Consider the following 18,599-nt stretch of genomic DNA (forward strand, 5'->3'; position numbering starts at 1 on the left):
TCAGAATTCATTAAATGTCTGTTGTCATGGTCTGTACAATGGCTACAAACGCTTGCCGAGTACCCCGTATTTGGTCAGACAACCGTCTTGGCTATTTCTTTTTTCAAAAGCACTGCTTCGTCCCAGAATTCTACCGACAAATGTGCCTTCCATTCGCCTTCCCTACTACAAGTTTCACCAGTTCGTCATAATTTACGTCGCTTTAGCACTACCCTGAATATTTAAACGATGAGACAGTTCTAGAACTATACCACTGATATTGGAATCACGTTTGGTGTGTGTGTGTGTGTGTGTGTGTGTGTGTGTGTGTGTGTGCGTGCGCGCGCTGTTTCTTTGTGCATGTGTCTGCCGTGAGTGTTTCACCCGAGTGGTTCTCCCTTCACCCCTGCAGTTCGTTAAGAGAAGCTTGAACCCTCCAGAATCATCATCGCTATGCATAAATTGCTCTGTAATTGTGTGCAACTATTCGTTTTACCCTTATGGTAAATAGGGGTGACCTTCAACTCTTGCCCAGCCACACGAGACTCTTCAGCGTGCGAGATAAATAAGAGTTCAGAAAGGGGCTGATTCCATGGCGCATTCAGTGTAATATATAACAATGGAAAATCCAGGATGGAATGTAAAAATACTAGAGAAGGAAAGTTGCTACTCACCATATAGTGGAGATGCTGAGTCGCAATAGGCACAACAAAAATATTCACACAATTATAGCTTTCGGCCATTAAGGCCTTTGTCAGTAGTAGAAACACACACACACACACACACACAACTTGCACACACGTCTGCAGTCTCGGAGAGCTGAAACCACATTGTGAGCAGCAGCAACAGTGCATGATGGGAGTGGCGACAGGAGGGGGGTAAGGAGGAGGCTGGGGTGGAGAGGGGGAGGGATAGTATGGTGGGAGTGGCAGACAGTGAAGGGTTGCAGTTTAGACGGAGGGCAGGAGAGATGATGTGGAGGATGGACGGGGTAAGTAGTGGAAAGGAGAGAAATAAAAAGAAATTAAAAGACTGGATGTGGTGGTGAAATGATGGCTGTGTAGTGCTGGAATGGGAACAGGGTGGGGGCTGGATGGGTGAGGACAGTGACTAACGAAGGTTGAGACCAGGAGGGTTACTTATCCCCTCCCCCCTCTGCACCTTCTCTCCTGCCCCCCATCTAAACTGCAACCCTTCACTGTCTGCCACTCCCACCATACATCCCTCCCCCTCCCCACCCCAGCCTCCTCCTTACCCTCACCCAGTCGCCAATCCCATCATGCACTGGTGCTGTTGCTCACAATGTAGTTTCAGCTCTCTGAGACTGCAGACGTGTGTGTGTGTGTGTGTGTGTGTGTGTGTGTGTGTGTGTGTGTGTTTTTCTACTGCTGACAAAGGCCTTAATGGCCGAAAGCTATAATTGCGTGAATCTTTTTGTTATGCCTATCATCACTCAGTGTAATATCTAATAGTTTCGTCAGGGTCTTGTGCCTTATTCTTTTTTGTACACACTAAGAAAAAAACAGACGCACCAAAAAAGAACTATCTGAATGGGATGGAAATTGGCAGACGTGATGTACATGTACAGACAAACAGATGATTACAATTTTAGAAAAACTGGGAAACTGAGCAATTCAGTAATGCATTGGTCCACCTGGCCATCATGCAAGCAGTTACTATGTTTGGTTCAAAATGGTTCAAATGGCTCTGAGCACTATGGGACTTAACATCTGAGGTCATCAGTCCCCTAGACATAGAACTACTTAAACCTAACTAACCTAAGGACATCACACACATCCATGCCCGAGGCAAGATTTGAACCTGCGACCATAGCAGCAGCACGGTTCCGGAATGCAGCGCCTAGAACCGCTCGGCCACAACGGCCAGCACTCTGTTTGGCATTGATTGATTGAGTTGTTGGATGTCCTGCTGGGTATTGTGCCAAATTCTGTCCAATTGGAGCGTTAGATCGTCAGTATCCTGAGATGGTTGGAAGTCACTGCCCATAATGCTCCACACTTCCTCAGTTGGGTAGAGATCCGGTGACCTTGCTGGTTAAGGTAGGGTTTGGCAAGCACCAAGACAACGGAATAACTTAGACGAGGTAGAGACGAGGTAGGAGCAGCACTGGAAGTCCGAAATATAGTTGAGCCGTTTAGTAGTTCGGACTGGTGTCTCTAGTGTCTCTTCAGAACAATGTATGAACTCAAACTGAAGCCATACATAGTGGCAGTCGTATGTTGACTGATTCAGTTCAGGTACTGTCTCTCGATGTCACTCCTGCAAAGGCTATGGCAGAATGCACTTGACTGGAGACGTTGATCTTGAAACGATCTTTTCTTTCTCATGGAAAAAATGGAAATGAGCATTTGGCGTCATTGACCGTGGGGGACCCCTTGCGGGGTGCGTCTGGCTGCCTTGGTGCAGGTCTTACAACATTCGATGCCACATTGGGCGACCTGCGCGCCGGATGGGGATGAAATGATGATGAAGACAACACAACACTGACTCGCTGAGCGGAGAAAATCTCCAACCCAGCCGGGAATTGAACCTGGGCCCGTAGGACGGCAAACCGTCACGCTTACCACTCAGCTATCTTTTTGTTGTTGTTGTTGTTGTTGTTGTTGTTGATCTTTGTGTTTGGTCGCTGTGGACGTCACATGACATCCTTTCCGTTAAATTTCGTTTATTGATCCTTCCAGTTTTTTTGCTGAGGCCAACCAGCTCTTTGACCGAACACGCTGAGCTACCGTGCTGGCTCTGTCGGGGTGGACTTCTTTCTCATGAAACATGGCTACTTTCATCAGGGCATGTGAACTCACGGAACAATCAATGTTGGAGTTCTGAAAATCCTTTGAAGTTATATCAAGAGCTTGTGCATGGCTTGAAACAAGTGTATGGTGTGCAGTTAATGGAACATGTTTGGGTTTCTTCGCGTAAAAGCAGAACCTGATGTCCAATAATTTTTTTTGCAAACGCGGCTACTGCAGGAGCTGTAAAACTAATTGACGAAAAAATATATTATCTTTCATCAGAGAACTAACAACTAAGAAAAGCATCTACGATTACTTCATTCAGGACAATGCAGTAGAAAAGCACACACCGTCGGTGCATCTGCAACAGTACTACAATGTGTTTTTGAAGATAGTTACAATTTTCTTGGACTTATTTTGCTGGGACTTATTTTGCTCGCTCGGACTTATTTTGCTCGCTCGGACTTATTTTGCTCGCTCGGACTTATTTTGCTCGCTCGGACTTATTTTGCTCGCTCGGACTTATTTTGCTCGCTCGGACTTATTTTGCTCGCTCGGACTTATTTTGCTCGCTCGGACTTATTTTGCTCGCTCGGACTTATTTTGCTCGCTCGGACTTATTTTGCTCGCTCGGACTTATTTTGCTCGCTCGGACTTAGTTTGCTCGCTCGGACTTAGTTTGCTCGCTCGGACTTAGTTTGCTCGCTCGGACTTAGTTTGCTCGCTCGGACTTAGTTTGCTCGCTCGGACTTAGTTTGCTCGCTCGGACTTAGTTTGCTCGCTCGGACTTAGTTTGCTCGCTCGGACTTAGTTTGCTCGCTCGGACTTAGTTTGCTCGCTCGGACTTAGTTTGCTCGCTCGGACTTAGTTTGCTCGCTCGGACTTAGTTTGCTCGCTCGGACTTAGTTTGCTCGCTCGGACTTAGTTTGCTCGCTCGGACTTAGTTTGCTCGCTCGGACTTAGTTTGCTCGCTCGGACTTAGTTTGCTCGCTCGGACTTAGTTTGCTCGCTCGGACTTAGTTTGCTCGCTCGGACTTAGTTTGCTCGCTCGGACTTAGTTTGCTCGCTCGGACTTAGTTTGCTCGCTCGGACTTAGTTTGCTCGCTCGGACTTAGTTTGCTCGCTCGGACTTAGTTTGCTCGCTCGGACTTAGTTTGCTCGCTCGGACTTAGTTTGCTCGCTCGGACTTAGTTTGCTCGCTCGGACTTAGTTTGCTCGCTCGGACTTAGTTTGCTCGCTCGGACTTAGTTTGCTCGCTCGGACTTAGTTTGCTCGCTCGGACTTAGTTTGCTCGCTCGGACTTAGTTTGCTCGCTCGGACTTAGTTTGCTCGCTCGGACTTAGTTTGCTCGCTCGGACTTAGTTTGCTCGCTCGGACTTAGTTTGCTCGCTCGGACTTAGTTTGCTCGCTCGGACTTAGTTTGCTCGCTCGGACTTAGTTTGCTCGCTCGGACTTAGTTTGCTCGCTCGGACTTAGTTTGCTCGCTCGGACTTAGTTTGCTCGCTCGGACTTAGTTTGCTCGCTCGGACTTAGTTTGCTCGCTCGGACTTAGTTTGCTCGCTCGGACTTAGTTTGCTCGCTCGGACTTAGTTTGCTCGCTCGGACTTAGTTTGCTCGCTCGGACTTAGTTTGCTCGCTCGGACTTAGTTTGCTCGCTCGGACTTAGTTTGCTCGCTCGGACTTAGTTTGCTCGCTCGGACTTAGTTTGCTCGCTCGGACTTAGTTTGCTCGCTCGGACTTAGTTTGCTCGCTCGGACTTAGTTTGCTCGCTCGGACTTAGTTTGCTCGCTCGGACTTAGTTTGCTCGCTCGGACTTAGTTTGCTCGCTCGGACTTAGTTTGCTCGCTCGGACTTAGTTTGCTCGCTCGGACTTAGTTTGCTCGCTCGGACTTAGTTTGCTCGCTCGGACTTAGTTTGCTCGCTCGGACTTAGTTTGCTCGCTCGGACTTAGTTTGCTCGCTCGGACTTAGTTTGCTCGCTCGGACTTAGTTTGCTCGCTCGGACTTAGTTTGCTCGCTCGGACTTAGTTTGCTCGCTCGGACTTAGTTTGCTCGCTCGGACTTAGTTTGCTCGCTCGGACTTAGTTTGCTCGCTCGGACTTAGTTTGCTCGCTCGGACTTAGTTTGCTCGCTCGGACTTAGTTTGCTCGCTCGGACTTAGTTTGCTCGCTCGGACTTAGTTTGCTCGCTCGGACTTAGTTTGCTCGCTCGGACTTAGTTTGCTCGCTCGGACTTAGTTTGCTCGCTCGGACTTAGTTTGCTCGCTCGGACTTAGTTTGCTCGCTCGGACTTAGTTTGCTCGCTCGGACTTAGTTTGCTCGCTCGGACTTAGTTTGCTCGCTCGGACTTAGTTTGCTCGCTCGGACTTAGTTTGCTCGCTCGGACTTAGTTTGCTCGCTCGGACTTAGTTTGCTCGCTCGGACTTAGTTTGCTCGCTCGGACTTAGTTTGCTCGCTCGGACTTAGTTTGCTCGCTCGGACTTAGTTTGCTCGCTCGGACTTAGTTTGCTCGCTCGGACTTAGTTTGCTCGCTCGGACTTAGTTTGCTCGCTCGGACTTAGTTTGCTCGCTCGGACTTAGTTTGCTCGCTCGGACTTAGTTTGCTCGCTCGGACTTAGTTTGCTCGCTCGGACTTAGTTTGCTCGCTCGGACTTAGTTTGCTCGCTCGGACTTAGTTTGCTCGCTCGGACTTAGTTTGCTCGCTCGGACTTAGTTGCAAACCCTTTCCTAAGTCATCCTATTGATTGCAAAGGTTCTCTACACTGTGCAACTGACAGGAGCGTCACACGATGAATGCAGCCTGCATATTGGCCAGTGTCTCCCTTTATTTGCAACGCCGGAGACAGCGCTTACGTCATCAGTGAAATAACCTGTTACTGCAGAGGGAGACGTCTTTGCTGATGACTACGTGGCATGATGTATGGGCATTGGGTGACCATACCGTAATTTGTGGTACTGGTTACCACTATGTGCAGAGGTACAGAAATTCAGGTACTGCATCCACATGTGAAAGTGTTGAAGTTTACCAAAATGTCTTCTTTATTGGTGATGATGTTCGTCCATGTAAAAGGAGGGAAAGCTGAAAAGTGGAAGGGATGCTTAGATGGGCTTTGGAAACGAACTTGAAAACAGTGCCATAGAAAGGGGTATATGAAGAAATGGGAGATTCGATAGGCAAGAAAATGTTGACAGGGCACTGAATGATCTAAATAGAAGAGACATTGCCTTAATTATTGAAATCCTAGGGAGAATTGGCATTGCTATATCGCTGTAGCGCAACCTAATACCAATTGCAGGTTGTGTATCTAACAGCTTCCAGCGGTAACAAAAACTCGATTTTCAATACTTCACGTAATTGTTGACCATATTTAAAAGCTTAAATGCGGTCATAATCTACTCTTTATACATATCTTGTGTTAAACGTTTAACTCAATAAGACGGTATTATAGTTAGAAACTGTTTATCTTGACACAGTATAACTGACGGCCCGCAAACATCCGGAATGAGACATTTGAGAATGAGAGCATTTTCCAACTTCCGAAAATTTTAAACCTGTACAAAAGATTTTTTCGCTGCCATCCCCCCCTCCCAAATAAGTGGCGAAGGGAAAAAGTTAATCGCTTACTACATTTTTGCTGTTTGTGCAATCAGACTTCATCATCAGCCTTGAAGTTTTAATTTATTACTACTTTACTATTAACTCTTTCGTCATTCAATATTCCTGCACAATTACATCGTTGTACGACGCACAGTTCAAGAGGTATGGCATCGTAAATATTTAAACGGGCGTAAAACGAGCTTTTGCTTAAAATCGAGCCAAAATTATTGGACTATATTCACCAGTGTTTCATTATGAGAGCATTTAGTCACTTCCAGCACACTTTAACCATGATTTCAAACCTTTCCTAAACTTTTTTCTCACTTGCATGTTCAAAATGAAATACTCAACACATTAGCTATATTTATAAAATACACGTTTGAAGCTGTTTTAAACATGCAGGCTAGATTCCTTAAAGAATCAGGGCTTTTACTGGTGACAAAACTATTCCGCGTCGGTGGAAGATATGAGATCGGAGAAATACCCTCAGACATCAGGAAGTATGTTATAATTCAAATTCCAAAGATAGTAAGTGCTGACAGGTTCAACAAGTCATGACTGCAAAATAGTTATTCAGATTATTTACAGAAGAATGGAAAAACTGGTAGAAACCAACCTTCGGGGAAAATCAGGATGTCTCAGAAAGTGTCCCACCAAGGTATCCCTTCTTCTAGTCAGGTTGTGCCATAGATTTTTTCCCCAATTCTATTCAGTACCTCCTCCTTAGTTTCGCGATCTACGCATCTAATCTTCAGCATTCTTCTGTAGCACCACATTTCAAAATCTTCTATTCTCTTCTTGTCTAAAATGCTTATCGTTCACTTCAATACATGGCTACACTCCATACAAGTACTTTTAGAAAAGTTTTCCTAACACTCAAATCTATATTCGATGTTAAAAAATACTCTTCTTCAGAAGCTCTTTTCTTGCCATTGCCAGTGTCATTTTGTATCCTCTCTACTTAGACCATGATCAGCTATTTTACTGTCCAAATAGCAAAACTCATCTACTGCTTTAAGTGCGTCGTTTCCTGATCTAATTCCCTCAGCATCATCTGATTTCATTGGACTACATTCCAGTATCCTTGTTTCGCTTTTGTTGATGTTCATTTTACATTCTCCTTTCAAGACATTGTCCATTCGTTCAACTGCTCTTCCAAGTCCTTTGCTGTCTCTGAGAGTATTAAATTGTAATCGGCATACCTCAGAGTTTTTATTTCTTCTCCCTGTACTTATAAAATTTCCTTTACGGCTCGCTCAAGGTACAGATTGAAAAACATCGGGGATAGGCTACAACCCTGTCTCACTCCCTTCTCATCCACTGTTTCCCTTTCATGTATCTCGACTCTTGTAACTGCCGTTTGGTTTCTGTAAAAGTTGTAAATAGCCCTTCACTCTCTGTATTTCACCCCGATTTCAAAGAGAGTACATCAATCAACATTCTTAAAAGCTTTCTGTAAGTCTACAAATGCTAGAAACGTAGGCTTGCCTTTGCTTAACCTATCGTCTAAGATACGTCATAGGCTCAGTTGTGCCTCTCGTCTTCCTACATTTCTTCGAAAGCCAAAATGAGCTCCCCCCGGAGGTTCGAGTCCTCCCGCGGGCATGGCTGTGTGTGTGTTTGTCCTTAACTGTCAGAAGATGGATTAAACAAGGAAAAAATCTACGTTTACAGAATTCATAGTCTTAGAAAAAACATTTGACATTGTTGACTGGAATGCACTCTTTGAAATTCCGAACTTACCAGGGATAAAGTACAAGGAGCGTAATATTGTGTACTGCTTGAACTTGTACACAAACCAGGTTGTGTCACAGAACATGAAAGGGAAGCAGTAGTTCAGAAGCCAACAAGACTGGGTAGTAAGTAATCTATCCCCGATACAGGACCGGTTAAAGCCCAAGCGACACAAGCCACTGCTCGAGGTGTCAAACTGGGAGGGGCGCCCTAGTGCAAGATCTGTGTACAGTGCGTATCACAATTAGCAGCGAAAACTGACACGGATTAAAGTATAAAGGGGAAAGAGGAGAGGGGGAGGCAAATGTTCTCGAATCAGACCTGCACCGATGTTATTCAATCTGCACACTGAGCAAGCAGTTATACACGAACGGAATATCTGCACAAAAGATTAAACTTCAAGAAGAAGAAATAAAAACTGAGTGCGCTGATGATATTGTGATTATTTCAGATAATATAGGACTCTGAAGAGCAATCGAACGAAAGGAATAATGCCTTGAAAAGGTTATAAAATAAGCGTCAACAATGGTAATGGAATGTAGTCAGATTAAATCAGACAATGCTGAGGGAATTCCACTAGGAAATGAGACACTAAAAGTAGTAGATAAATTTTTCAATTTGGGCAGCAAAATAACTGATGGTGGCCAAAATAGAGATGAAACAAGGACTGGCTACAACAAGGAAGGTATTTATGAAAAAAGAGGAATTTGTTAACATAGAATGTTAATTTAAGAGTTATGAAGTCTTTTCTGTAACTATTTGTCTGGAGTGTAGCCTTCTGCAGAAGTGATCTGTGGGCATATGCCGCTCAGACAAGAGCAGAATAGAAATTTTCGAAATGTGATGCTATAGAAGTATGCCAAAGATGGGAAGGGTAGATCCGGTAATGAATGAAGAGGTACTGAACCAAATCTGGGAGAAGAGAAATTTGAGGCACAACTTGACTATGAGAGAGAATGAACTCGTGTGACACATTCTGAGGCGTCAAGAAATAGTCAGTTTGGAATTTGAGGGATGTGTGGGCGGAGGGAAGGAGGGGGTAAAAATTTAGAGGGAACCCAAGAAATGTAGACAGTAAGCAGGTTGGATGAAGATTGCAATATGAGGATGGGCTGAGAAGACTGGTAAATTTCCATGAAAGAATAGAACATTTTTGTTACCGCTTCATGGTTGGTAAGCTCGATTATTCCAAAGATCTTATAAATAATTTTAACAATGTACAGCCTACAGTCCATTGTTGACGGCCGTCTGAATTGGGAAGTGCCTCGGCTGCGATTGAAAATGGAGGAAAACAGAGTTTTGTTCTGTTATTAAAACGTTTTCATTTGGCGGGCTGGACTGCCGCACAAATCGAAACATAATTGGATGAAGTTCACACGGACTCTGCACCATCATTGAAGAACATTTACTTTTGGATTAATGAATATAAACGTGGTCAGACAAGAACCGAAAACGAAGCGAGCTGCGGCCGTCCAATTGGGATCACCACAAAGGAAACCATTGACAAAATCAGTGATATGGTAATACAAGACCGGCGAGTAAAAATTCGTAGAACTTCTATCACTGTAGGCATCTCAAGTGAGCGAGTGCATAATATCACGCACGGGGAATTGGCTATAAAGAAGCTGTGTGCAAGGTGGATGCCACAGTTGCACAGTCTCCCAAAAGCACACCGAGCAGATCATTCCTACACAATGTCTGGCGATATTTAACCGCAATCCGCAAGACTTTTTGAGCCGATTTGTGACTGTTGATGAAACATAGGTCGATCGTTACACACCAGTCAAAACAGTGCACAAAGGCTGGTGAAAGTGTACAGAAGAATGCAAAGTCCATTTTGTCAGCTGATAAAGTGACGGGCACTGTCTTCTTGGGTTTCCCAAGGAGTAATCCTCGTATATTACGTGGAAAAAGGTAGAACCATAACAGGACCCTATTATGCTTCATTGTTGGATCGTTTGAAACTTGCGTTGGCTGAAAAAAGATAAATATTTGTACGCAAAAAGGCGCTCTTCCCACAGGATAATGCACCACCGTACTCATCGGCGATAACGATGGCGAAGGCGCATGAACTGGGCTTTGAATTGGTTCCCCATCCACCTCATTCACCATAATTAGCCCCAAGTGTCTTCTTCGCGTTTCCTAACTTGAAACTTTTTCTTGCTCTGAAGCAAGTGAGGAAGTAACAGCTGCAGCCACCAAATATTTTGCAGAAACTGACAACTTATTTTACCGATGGGATGAAAAAGCTGAAGAATTCCTCAAAGGAGGCTGTCGAGAAGTAAGGGGAGTTTTTTACGAAACAAACATTTATCTTTTTACCAGACTTTCGTAGCTACAGAGATGAAGAGGTTTGCACAGGATAGACTAGGGTGGAGACCTGCCTCAAACCAGTCTTCGGACTGATTTGAAGACCACACCACCACTTATCCTGGAGACTGCTGTACGTCACATGAATCGCGACAAAGCTACCTTGTTAAAGATTGTATTGAAAATTAATAACTAATACTCTGAAAAAGGAACAGTATATGTATCTAGGTAGCGCACAATAATAAGTGTTTGTGTTTATAATATCCTAACCTGAAGGTAACTTGCTATAAATCGTATAACCCTCTGAAGTCTGCAACTTTTTGCATTCTTATCGTAGCAGCCTTTGGAGATGAAAATGTGAAAAATTTGACTTATCGTTTCTTTTAGTATTCGCTAATACAGGGCATCGTATTCTGAAGCAACTCTCGATGGGCATTTTGCAGAGGCGCGTATTAAGGATAAGTATAATAAGTGGTACCCACTTGCTATGGGTTTATTTACCGATTGTCATTTTTTATTTGTAATTCAATGTTGATATCATACGAAGATAGCGAGTGGAGCTGTGGACCCTAGAAAATGGAGTGCCAAGTGGAGAAATCGGAACATTTCCGATATATTCTTCTGTTTTTGACTTAAATAAGAGGGGTGACAGCAGCGGGAGCAGCCAGAAACATTTGCGTCCTGTACGGGGATAATGCTATTGGACAGAGCACGACAAGAAAATGGATTTCTCGTTTTAAGCGTTCTTACATTAGTGACTCAACGTTCAGGACGACCTTCGAGGTTTGATGAAAATCGTGTAAACGTATCAATCACAATGATGCACGTCAGTGTACTCGAGAACTGGCAAATGTGATGAACTGTGATCATTCCATCATTGGACGGCATTTTATGCAATGAGGAGGGTTCAAAAATCGGGCGTATGGATACCGCATGCTCTAAGCCAAAGTCATGTGCTCATCATCAATTGGCTCGTGAACAACACCGACCAATCCTATACCGTATCGTTGCTGGTGACAAGAAAAGGCGTCTTTATGCTAACATAAGGAAAAGGAAAGAAATGAATGGTCTCGGGCCAAACAAAGCAGCAACTTCCGGTATAAAGACCTGTGGCACTCCGTCTTCAGGCCACAAGTGGCCCATCGGGAGAATCCGACCGCCGTGTCATCATCAGTAGAGGTGCCTGTGCGCAAGCACCAAAGATAATGTTATGCATCTGGTGGAACATCAATGGTGTGGTGTACTACCAATTGCTTCCCCAAGGTGTAACCATGACTGCTGACATTTATTGCCAACAACTGAGACGTCTTGCAGACGCACTTTAAGAACGACCAGGAATACTGCGTGTAGTGATGGTTCTCCACGATATCGCATGCCCCATTTCTGCCACAGTGACAGAAAACCCTATACAGGAATTGGGTGGGGAAATCACTCCATCCCCACCTTATTCAAATGATCTTGCGCCCTCAGATTTTCACTTCTCCCGCTCTCTATCGACGAACCTTGAAGGAACTTCCTTCCCGTATGAAAATGCCCTCCGAACATAGCTCGACGAGTTGTTACCTCAAAACAAAGTGATTTCGCGGAATCGAAAACGTGCACCAGTGTTGGCAGACTTATAAATAGTGAGTTAGAATATATTATTGATGACTAACGTCTGTTGTGTGTATCTGTTGTGTTCATTAAACTTATGGAAAAACGCTATGAACTTATACACCAACCTAATGTATTTTCAAAATATTAAAGTAAGCAGTGTCGTTAGAGAATCCTCCGATGACCATTCTAAACTGTCACGTACAATGATTACCTTCGCATGGGTCTACTAAAATTCTGTTTCGACAACTTGAAAAATTGAATCAGAGGTACGATGTGCAGAAAAGCGAATTGAAAATATAAACAGTGCCCACAAATACCGTGTGTCAGGTTCATCAAGTGTCGTCAACATCTGAATGGAGAATATTGTCAAACCGTCAATACTTGATCTCTCATGTTCATTATGCATTGACAATACAAAGAGTATTTGGGGGTCATCAGTGCTATTCGTCAATATTTCTAGTATTGATAATACGTCAATACGCGCCATCAGACGCTCAGTATATTGACGTTTTGCGAATACTAACGAACGTGTGAGCGCCCCTTGACAATAATGCTCTTTAGTCTTGTTTTGACCTCATTTTCCGCACAACTACTGTCCTAACAAAATACCTTCTTGGGCTGTGCAACAAGCGAGAGACTGTCAAGGATATTGTCACTACTGCCCCTGTCCGCAGGCAGGACAATATGTTTCCGAAGTTTTTAGTGTTTTCAATATTATTACGCAACATGTCAATCTCAGTGTCATTGCGCATCCGGGAAATTTGTGTGTTGTTGACGGTGAAGGGGCCGCTTTTCAACGCCTCTTTGTGCGCCTGATCTTGATTTTTCTCTTCGCGGTCATTACTGAAGTGACTAGTTGGGTGCTACATATGTACCTAAATATCTTACTTAACGCTGGTTCTTGAAAGCTTTGTAAACAGGGTTTCGCAGGATAGTTGACACTATAATAAAGTGTTTGACAGTTCAGATTTACGTCACTTCCGCGATACTCTCTCATGGGGTCAGATTTACGTTTATGCAATAAAGAAGGTGCGTTGTACACACGTGTGTGAGTGATTTATTGCAGACCAGTCGTCGCATATTTACTTTGCTAGTTTATATACCTATACAAATAACGACAGTATAAAGCCACGATCTGAGATCTGCTCCTGGCTCGTCTGTGTACTTCCCCTACTCACAAAAGCGTGGTGGTGTTCCTTGCCGGCATTGTCCCGTTGGCGGCTGTTGTCCACGGTCAGGGCTGCCCAAAATAGTCCGCGGTCAGGGATATCCAAAATAGTTTGCGGTCAAAGATGTCCAAAATACTCGTGCGTCCCAGTTCTGTTAGCAATGCGGCTGTCAAAAATAAAGGCCATTGATTATGTCAACAAAATCACTTTATTTATTCGTAATAGTCTCCCCCTGAATCAAAACACAACTGAAGTCATTTTAAAAGTGTTTTGAAACAGTCGCTGTAGTCCTTTTTTGGAATTTCATTTAAACCTGCAGTACAATTTTCTTGGATGTCGTTAACTGTGGCAAAACGGTGTCCTCTCATTGCCAACTTCAATTTGGGGAGCAACCAGAAGTCGGTTGGGGCCAAATTTGGCGAATACGGTGAGTGATCCAGAACTGTCATCTATTTGCTGGTCACATACTCGTGCACAGTCTTCACCTTGTGGGCTGGAGTGCCGTCATGGAAAAGATACGAGGAACCGGCCTCTCGGTATTGGGGTCGAATTCGACGAATTCTAGGGCACAGAAGCTGGAGGGCGCAAAAAAAGTTGATGGTATCTCTCTGCCTGGCTAGTTTGCGTACTTAGCTGAGAGGCAACGCGTTTGCCTGCCATGCATCGGACGCGTGTTCGAATTCGGACCAGGTTAGAGATTTTCCCCGCTCATGGACTGGGTGTTGTGTTGTCATCATCATGTCATCGCCACGGAAGCGCAAGTCGCCCAATGTGGCGTCACCTGAAATAAGACATGCACCCGGCCGCAGAACTTCCCTGTTGGGGCCTCCCGGCCATTACTGCCACACAGTCATTTCATGTTACTGCTCCACTGCCATTTCCGACGAGTGTCGGACACCTACTTGCATTCACGTTCAGGACACCTGGCGCAGCTTTGACTTACTACGCAGCTATTTTTGAAACTTCAAGGGTCGTAACGCAGCAACTCGCCATGAGATAGAACTGCAGTTTGGAATTTCACACAAGCAGTCCCAATGGACCTGTGAGACACTATGTACATTTTCGCTCGCACTCTCACACTTATACATTCGGTGATGTTTCAGCAACACATTTACTTGTATGATGCATTAAAATGCTGGGTCTTCTTCGGATGTAGTTAGAAGCTGCCTGTGTTGAAACTCTTAGTGAGAAGAAAGGTGACAAGAAGTCTCTTGTCATGAATATAACATCGACAGCGGAAACAAATTTGTCAGTAAAAAAAAGAAAAAAATGTAGAAAAGAGGCGTTAATGTTACTTTTATTTCATGCATTCTCCTTAGAAGGAAAGGATTGGTTAAAGTTTACGACTTACCACCAACTCTGAATGTTAATGATAGTACAAATGTCCGACAGCCCGAAATGTAAAAAAAAGCTGAGTTTGCAGAAAAATACGCCAAAATGAAACATCCGAGACTGTGCTTGTTGAAGACCAAATACCATTTTCAGACACATTTTCCAGTGAGAGATCTCAAAAATTCAGATCGTATTTTATTATTATTATTATTATTATTATTATTATTGTCATCGTCAGTCACTGTTATTATAACAGTAAAAATGGTAAATACGTTCACTATGGTAGATTTCGTATTCTATCACTAGTCAGACGATTCCTGATCTTCTAGAACTGCCCAATGTATCAGTTGATGATTTTTGCAAATCCCAGTAAAGCGGCATTTTGTAACTGGCAGATGGATATTTTATCAATACCAGTGGTTTTCAAATGTCCACAAATACACTGACGAGCTAGAACATTGACCATAGCCCACCGCAACGTTGGATGCCACCTAGTTGCATTGCAGGCACGTGGCACGGTAAAAAATGTAGGCAGAGCAGACACGGGCGGGGGATCACCCTAGCGAAGACATGGGCTGCAAATGGGGAAATTCATTGAGGTAAGAGACTTTGACGAAGGGCAGATTATTATTATGCAGCGCCTGTGAACGAGTATCTCGAAAATGGTGAAGCTAGTCGAATGTTAACGTGCTACTGTCGTGAACATCTACCGAAAGGAGGACAGAGAAGCAACTATTAGGCACTCAATAGTTGGACGTCCGAAGCTCTTCACAGCACGTGGGGTTCAGAGGCTTCTCTGATCTGCATTGTAGGTGACCCATGACTGCCGAAAGAGCACAATGCTGGTGCACACAAGTGTTTCGGGGCACACCGTTCATCGCACACTGTTGAACATGGAGCTCCACAGCAGACCACCTCTGTGTGTTCACATCTTGACCCAACAACATAGTCAGTTACAAATGTGGTGGTCGTAGAACCATTAGGATTCAACTTTTGGTAAGTGGAAACTTGTCATCTCCTCAGGTGAATTACAGTTTTGCCGCACTAGATCGTTTGTCACCTCCACAAGGTCCATCATCGAGGTGAATGGTGGCTCGAAATGTGCAGTGTGGCATGGACGCAGACTGATGGGAGCAGTATTGTGCTGTGGGAGACATTCTCCTGTGCTTGCATGAGCCTGTGGTAGTAACCAAATACATGTTGACAGCTGCTAACCACCTGCATACCTCCATGTTTGGTGTCTACACTGACGGCAATGTCATCTTTAAGTAGTATAATTGTCTATGTCTTGGAGCCAGAACTGAGCTACAGTGATTTGAGGAGCATTATAACGAACTTGTGTTGATGTCTCAGTGTCCATCACAGTGTACGCAAATCAGTGGCCTGTTATTTACGTGAATTACATGACCTGTGCGTAGACATCTAATGCCACATACCTCCACAAAAATAAGATCCATGACATGCAGAACTAGAGATGTATTTCATCCCAAAGATGGATAAACAAGCTGTTAAGCAGGTGGTCATAATGTTTTGGCTCATCAGTGTATCTTTTGACACTGCTCCTAGTGTGACAAGATCCCAAGGGACAACTTTCATTGGTTTGCGCCAGTGTCGCTGTAGTTTGATTTTCAAACCCTCGTATCTGACAAGTTCTTCATGTGGTTTTTTGTGAGTTCTGCTATCTCATGGGATGACAGTCTGTGATGCATATTTTTTTTCCCACAATTGAGATGTGTAGTGTATCCTGGTCCAGCATTGAGCGGTCTGAAATCCCACAGTAATTTGACATGTTTACTTTTTTTTTGACAACTTTTTCTGGTTCTTAATCCCACCAGTTCCTTGCCACCATGGAATAAGGTTCGGTGGTTCATTTGTACATCATCATCTCAGTTGTTCTTCAGCTAAGCAGAGTCTTACTAACCTATCCATCTGTGACAGAACTATTGTTGCTGTGACTTATAATACTTTTCTGTTTGTAGGAAATTCTTCCTAAACAGTATCACTATATGGTGTAAGTTAGGGGACCTGACAATTTTTCACATGTCTCCCTATTCTGTTCACCATCATTTAAGTATATTTGCATGGGAACTCCACATACCTGTTGTTCTTTCTGGGATACACTTGGATGGAACAGACAAAACACTATTTTTGGTCATGTCCCTGCATTTTCAGCAGTATTTAGTTTTCCAGTAAGAAGTATATAATTTTTGTAATCTTCCCATTTAGTCAATTAAGTATCACATTTAGCCCTCACAAGTGGACAGACTTAAGGTAAAAAGTCTTCCAAGTTTTCAACCGATCTTTTGGAAGTCCTTGGTTAATGAAGTAATCACTCTCCTCTCTCAATCCTCCTGCCTAAAAAGAAGAGGAAAAATTTGTGCACATTCCTCCCCTCCCCCCCACACACATGTAGTAGTGAGTAGTTTGCTAGTAGAGAGAATTCTGGGAGTTATTCTTCTTATTTTACTGTCACAATCTAAGTATGTAATGTTTCATTTGTTCCTTCTCTAAGGATAATAATACACAGAGACAAACACATTTGATATAATGTACAGTCATTTCAGTCAGTTTATTTATAAACTAATTTTTTTACAGGAATGGCTGAAATTGCAAGTGCTCTGTTGAGCGAAGTGGCGGAGCCACAGGGAACATCCGGCAACAAGGTCACAGTTGTGGGGGTTGGTCAGGTTGGAATGGCATGTGCCTTCAGTATACTGACTCAGGTAATCCAAACATTAGCAGAAATGACTTGAGACTTCATAACTGAATTCTGCGAAGTTTTGGTGTTTCATTTGGCGTAATTTTGTCTTCATTTTTAGCATGTTGCAAGTGAAATAGCACTGGTTGATGTTGTTGCTGACAAACTGAAAGGTGAAATGATGGATTTGCAGCACGGTCTTACTTTCATGAAGACAGGAAAGATTGTGGCTGGCACAGGTATTTTTTAATATTTTAAAGTGTAGTTTGATAGTTCTGTAGTTTTTCAGTTTCTGAAATTGTGTGCTGTTTATGCCATAAGGAAATTACTTAAATGAAGTTTACCACTTTAATTGAATCAACTGTGGGTTGTCGATGAAACAGTGTTACTCAACTAACCAAACACTGTTCTTTGCCTCATTTAACAAATTTTATTATGGTTGCTGCACGACCCAGGTTACAAGCACATTTTCAAGTATGTTACTGATTCCAAATATGATAAGGCAAAGATAAAGATCTCAACTTCTTAATTTATTGATCCTTGGCTTAATATGAAATTTCTTCAATGTCCGTTTAAAAAAAAAAATTATGTATGGAATTAGGCAATTCAGCAATTACACTAATACGACTAAACATACCTAGAGATAAAGTTATGCATCACCCTAGAAGTTTCCTTGTACTCATGGATTGAGCCCAAAGTTTTACTTTTATCTAGAAGTTGTGATGTCCTGTAAAAGAGGTGAATAATTGAATTGGGTTTGCTCATTTAATAATAGGTGTTGGGATATACACACATTTTTTTTTTTTAATTTTTAGACTGTCTCTTTGCCAAGTTTTGCCACCTTTTCTTCTAAGTGTGAGACTTCTACATCTATTACATATTTGCGGTTTTTGTTAAGGCAATGTTCTGTAAAGGTTGAATCAAGCTTCTTCAGCCATCAGCTTCTATGACGTTCTTTAAACCTGATGCATGTTGACCTCCATCTGTCCCATGTAGCAAGAATGACACTCCCAGCATATGATCTTATAAACATCACTTTTGTGAGGTCAGTTTGTTTGTCTTTTGCATTGAACAAGAAACTACCTATTGTCTGAGGGACGTAAATGAGCACAGAGAGAATCTTTGCCTTGAAAATATTACTTATCCTTTTTGACATTTTCCCTATGAAAGATAATCTGCACCATTTCTTTTCCCCATTTGTCTGTGTTTTTCATTGGGGACAGTAGGGACCTGGTTTGCTTTTTCCTCTTATTAATTAGAATTTTGTCAATGACTTTGGGGCCAAATTCATTATTTGTGGCTATTGATTTTATTGTATAAAGTTGCTGATCCGTCTTCTTGGGACATGGGAATAGAAAGGAGACTGAGGATCGTGTGGTGGAATGCTGCATGTTCATATGCTGTTGGATGTTGGGACGAAACAGGGATGAAT

At 43.2% G+C, this 18,599-nt stretch overlaps 1 protein-coding gene across 4 annotated transcripts in view; it reads left to right on the forward strand.

The window, feature by feature from the left end:
* LOC124796451 (L-lactate dehydrogenase) overlaps positions 1-18,599 on the forward strand; it is a 321,578-nt gene that overhangs the window by 250,599 nt on the left and 52,380 nt on the right. For all 4 annotated transcript variants that reach the window (XM_047260669.1, XM_047260667.1, XM_047260665.1 and 1 more), the window contains exons 2-3: positions 17,065-17,192; positions 17,289-17,406. In XM_047260669.1, coding sequence (XP_047116625.1) covers positions 17,067-17,192; positions 17,289-17,406 — 244 coding nt within the window. In that variant the 5' untranslated portion in view covers positions 17,065-17,066. The remainder of the gene's footprint in view (positions 1-17,064; positions 17,193-17,288; positions 17,407-18,599) is intronic.

Source organism: Schistocerca piceifrons, chromosome 4 (assembly GCF_021461385.2).
Source record: "Schistocerca piceifrons isolate TAMUIC-IGC-003096 chromosome 4, iqSchPice1.1, whole genome shotgun sequence".
NCBI classification, from domain to species: Eukaryota; Metazoa; Arthropoda; class Insecta; order Orthoptera; family Acrididae; genus Schistocerca; species Schistocerca piceifrons.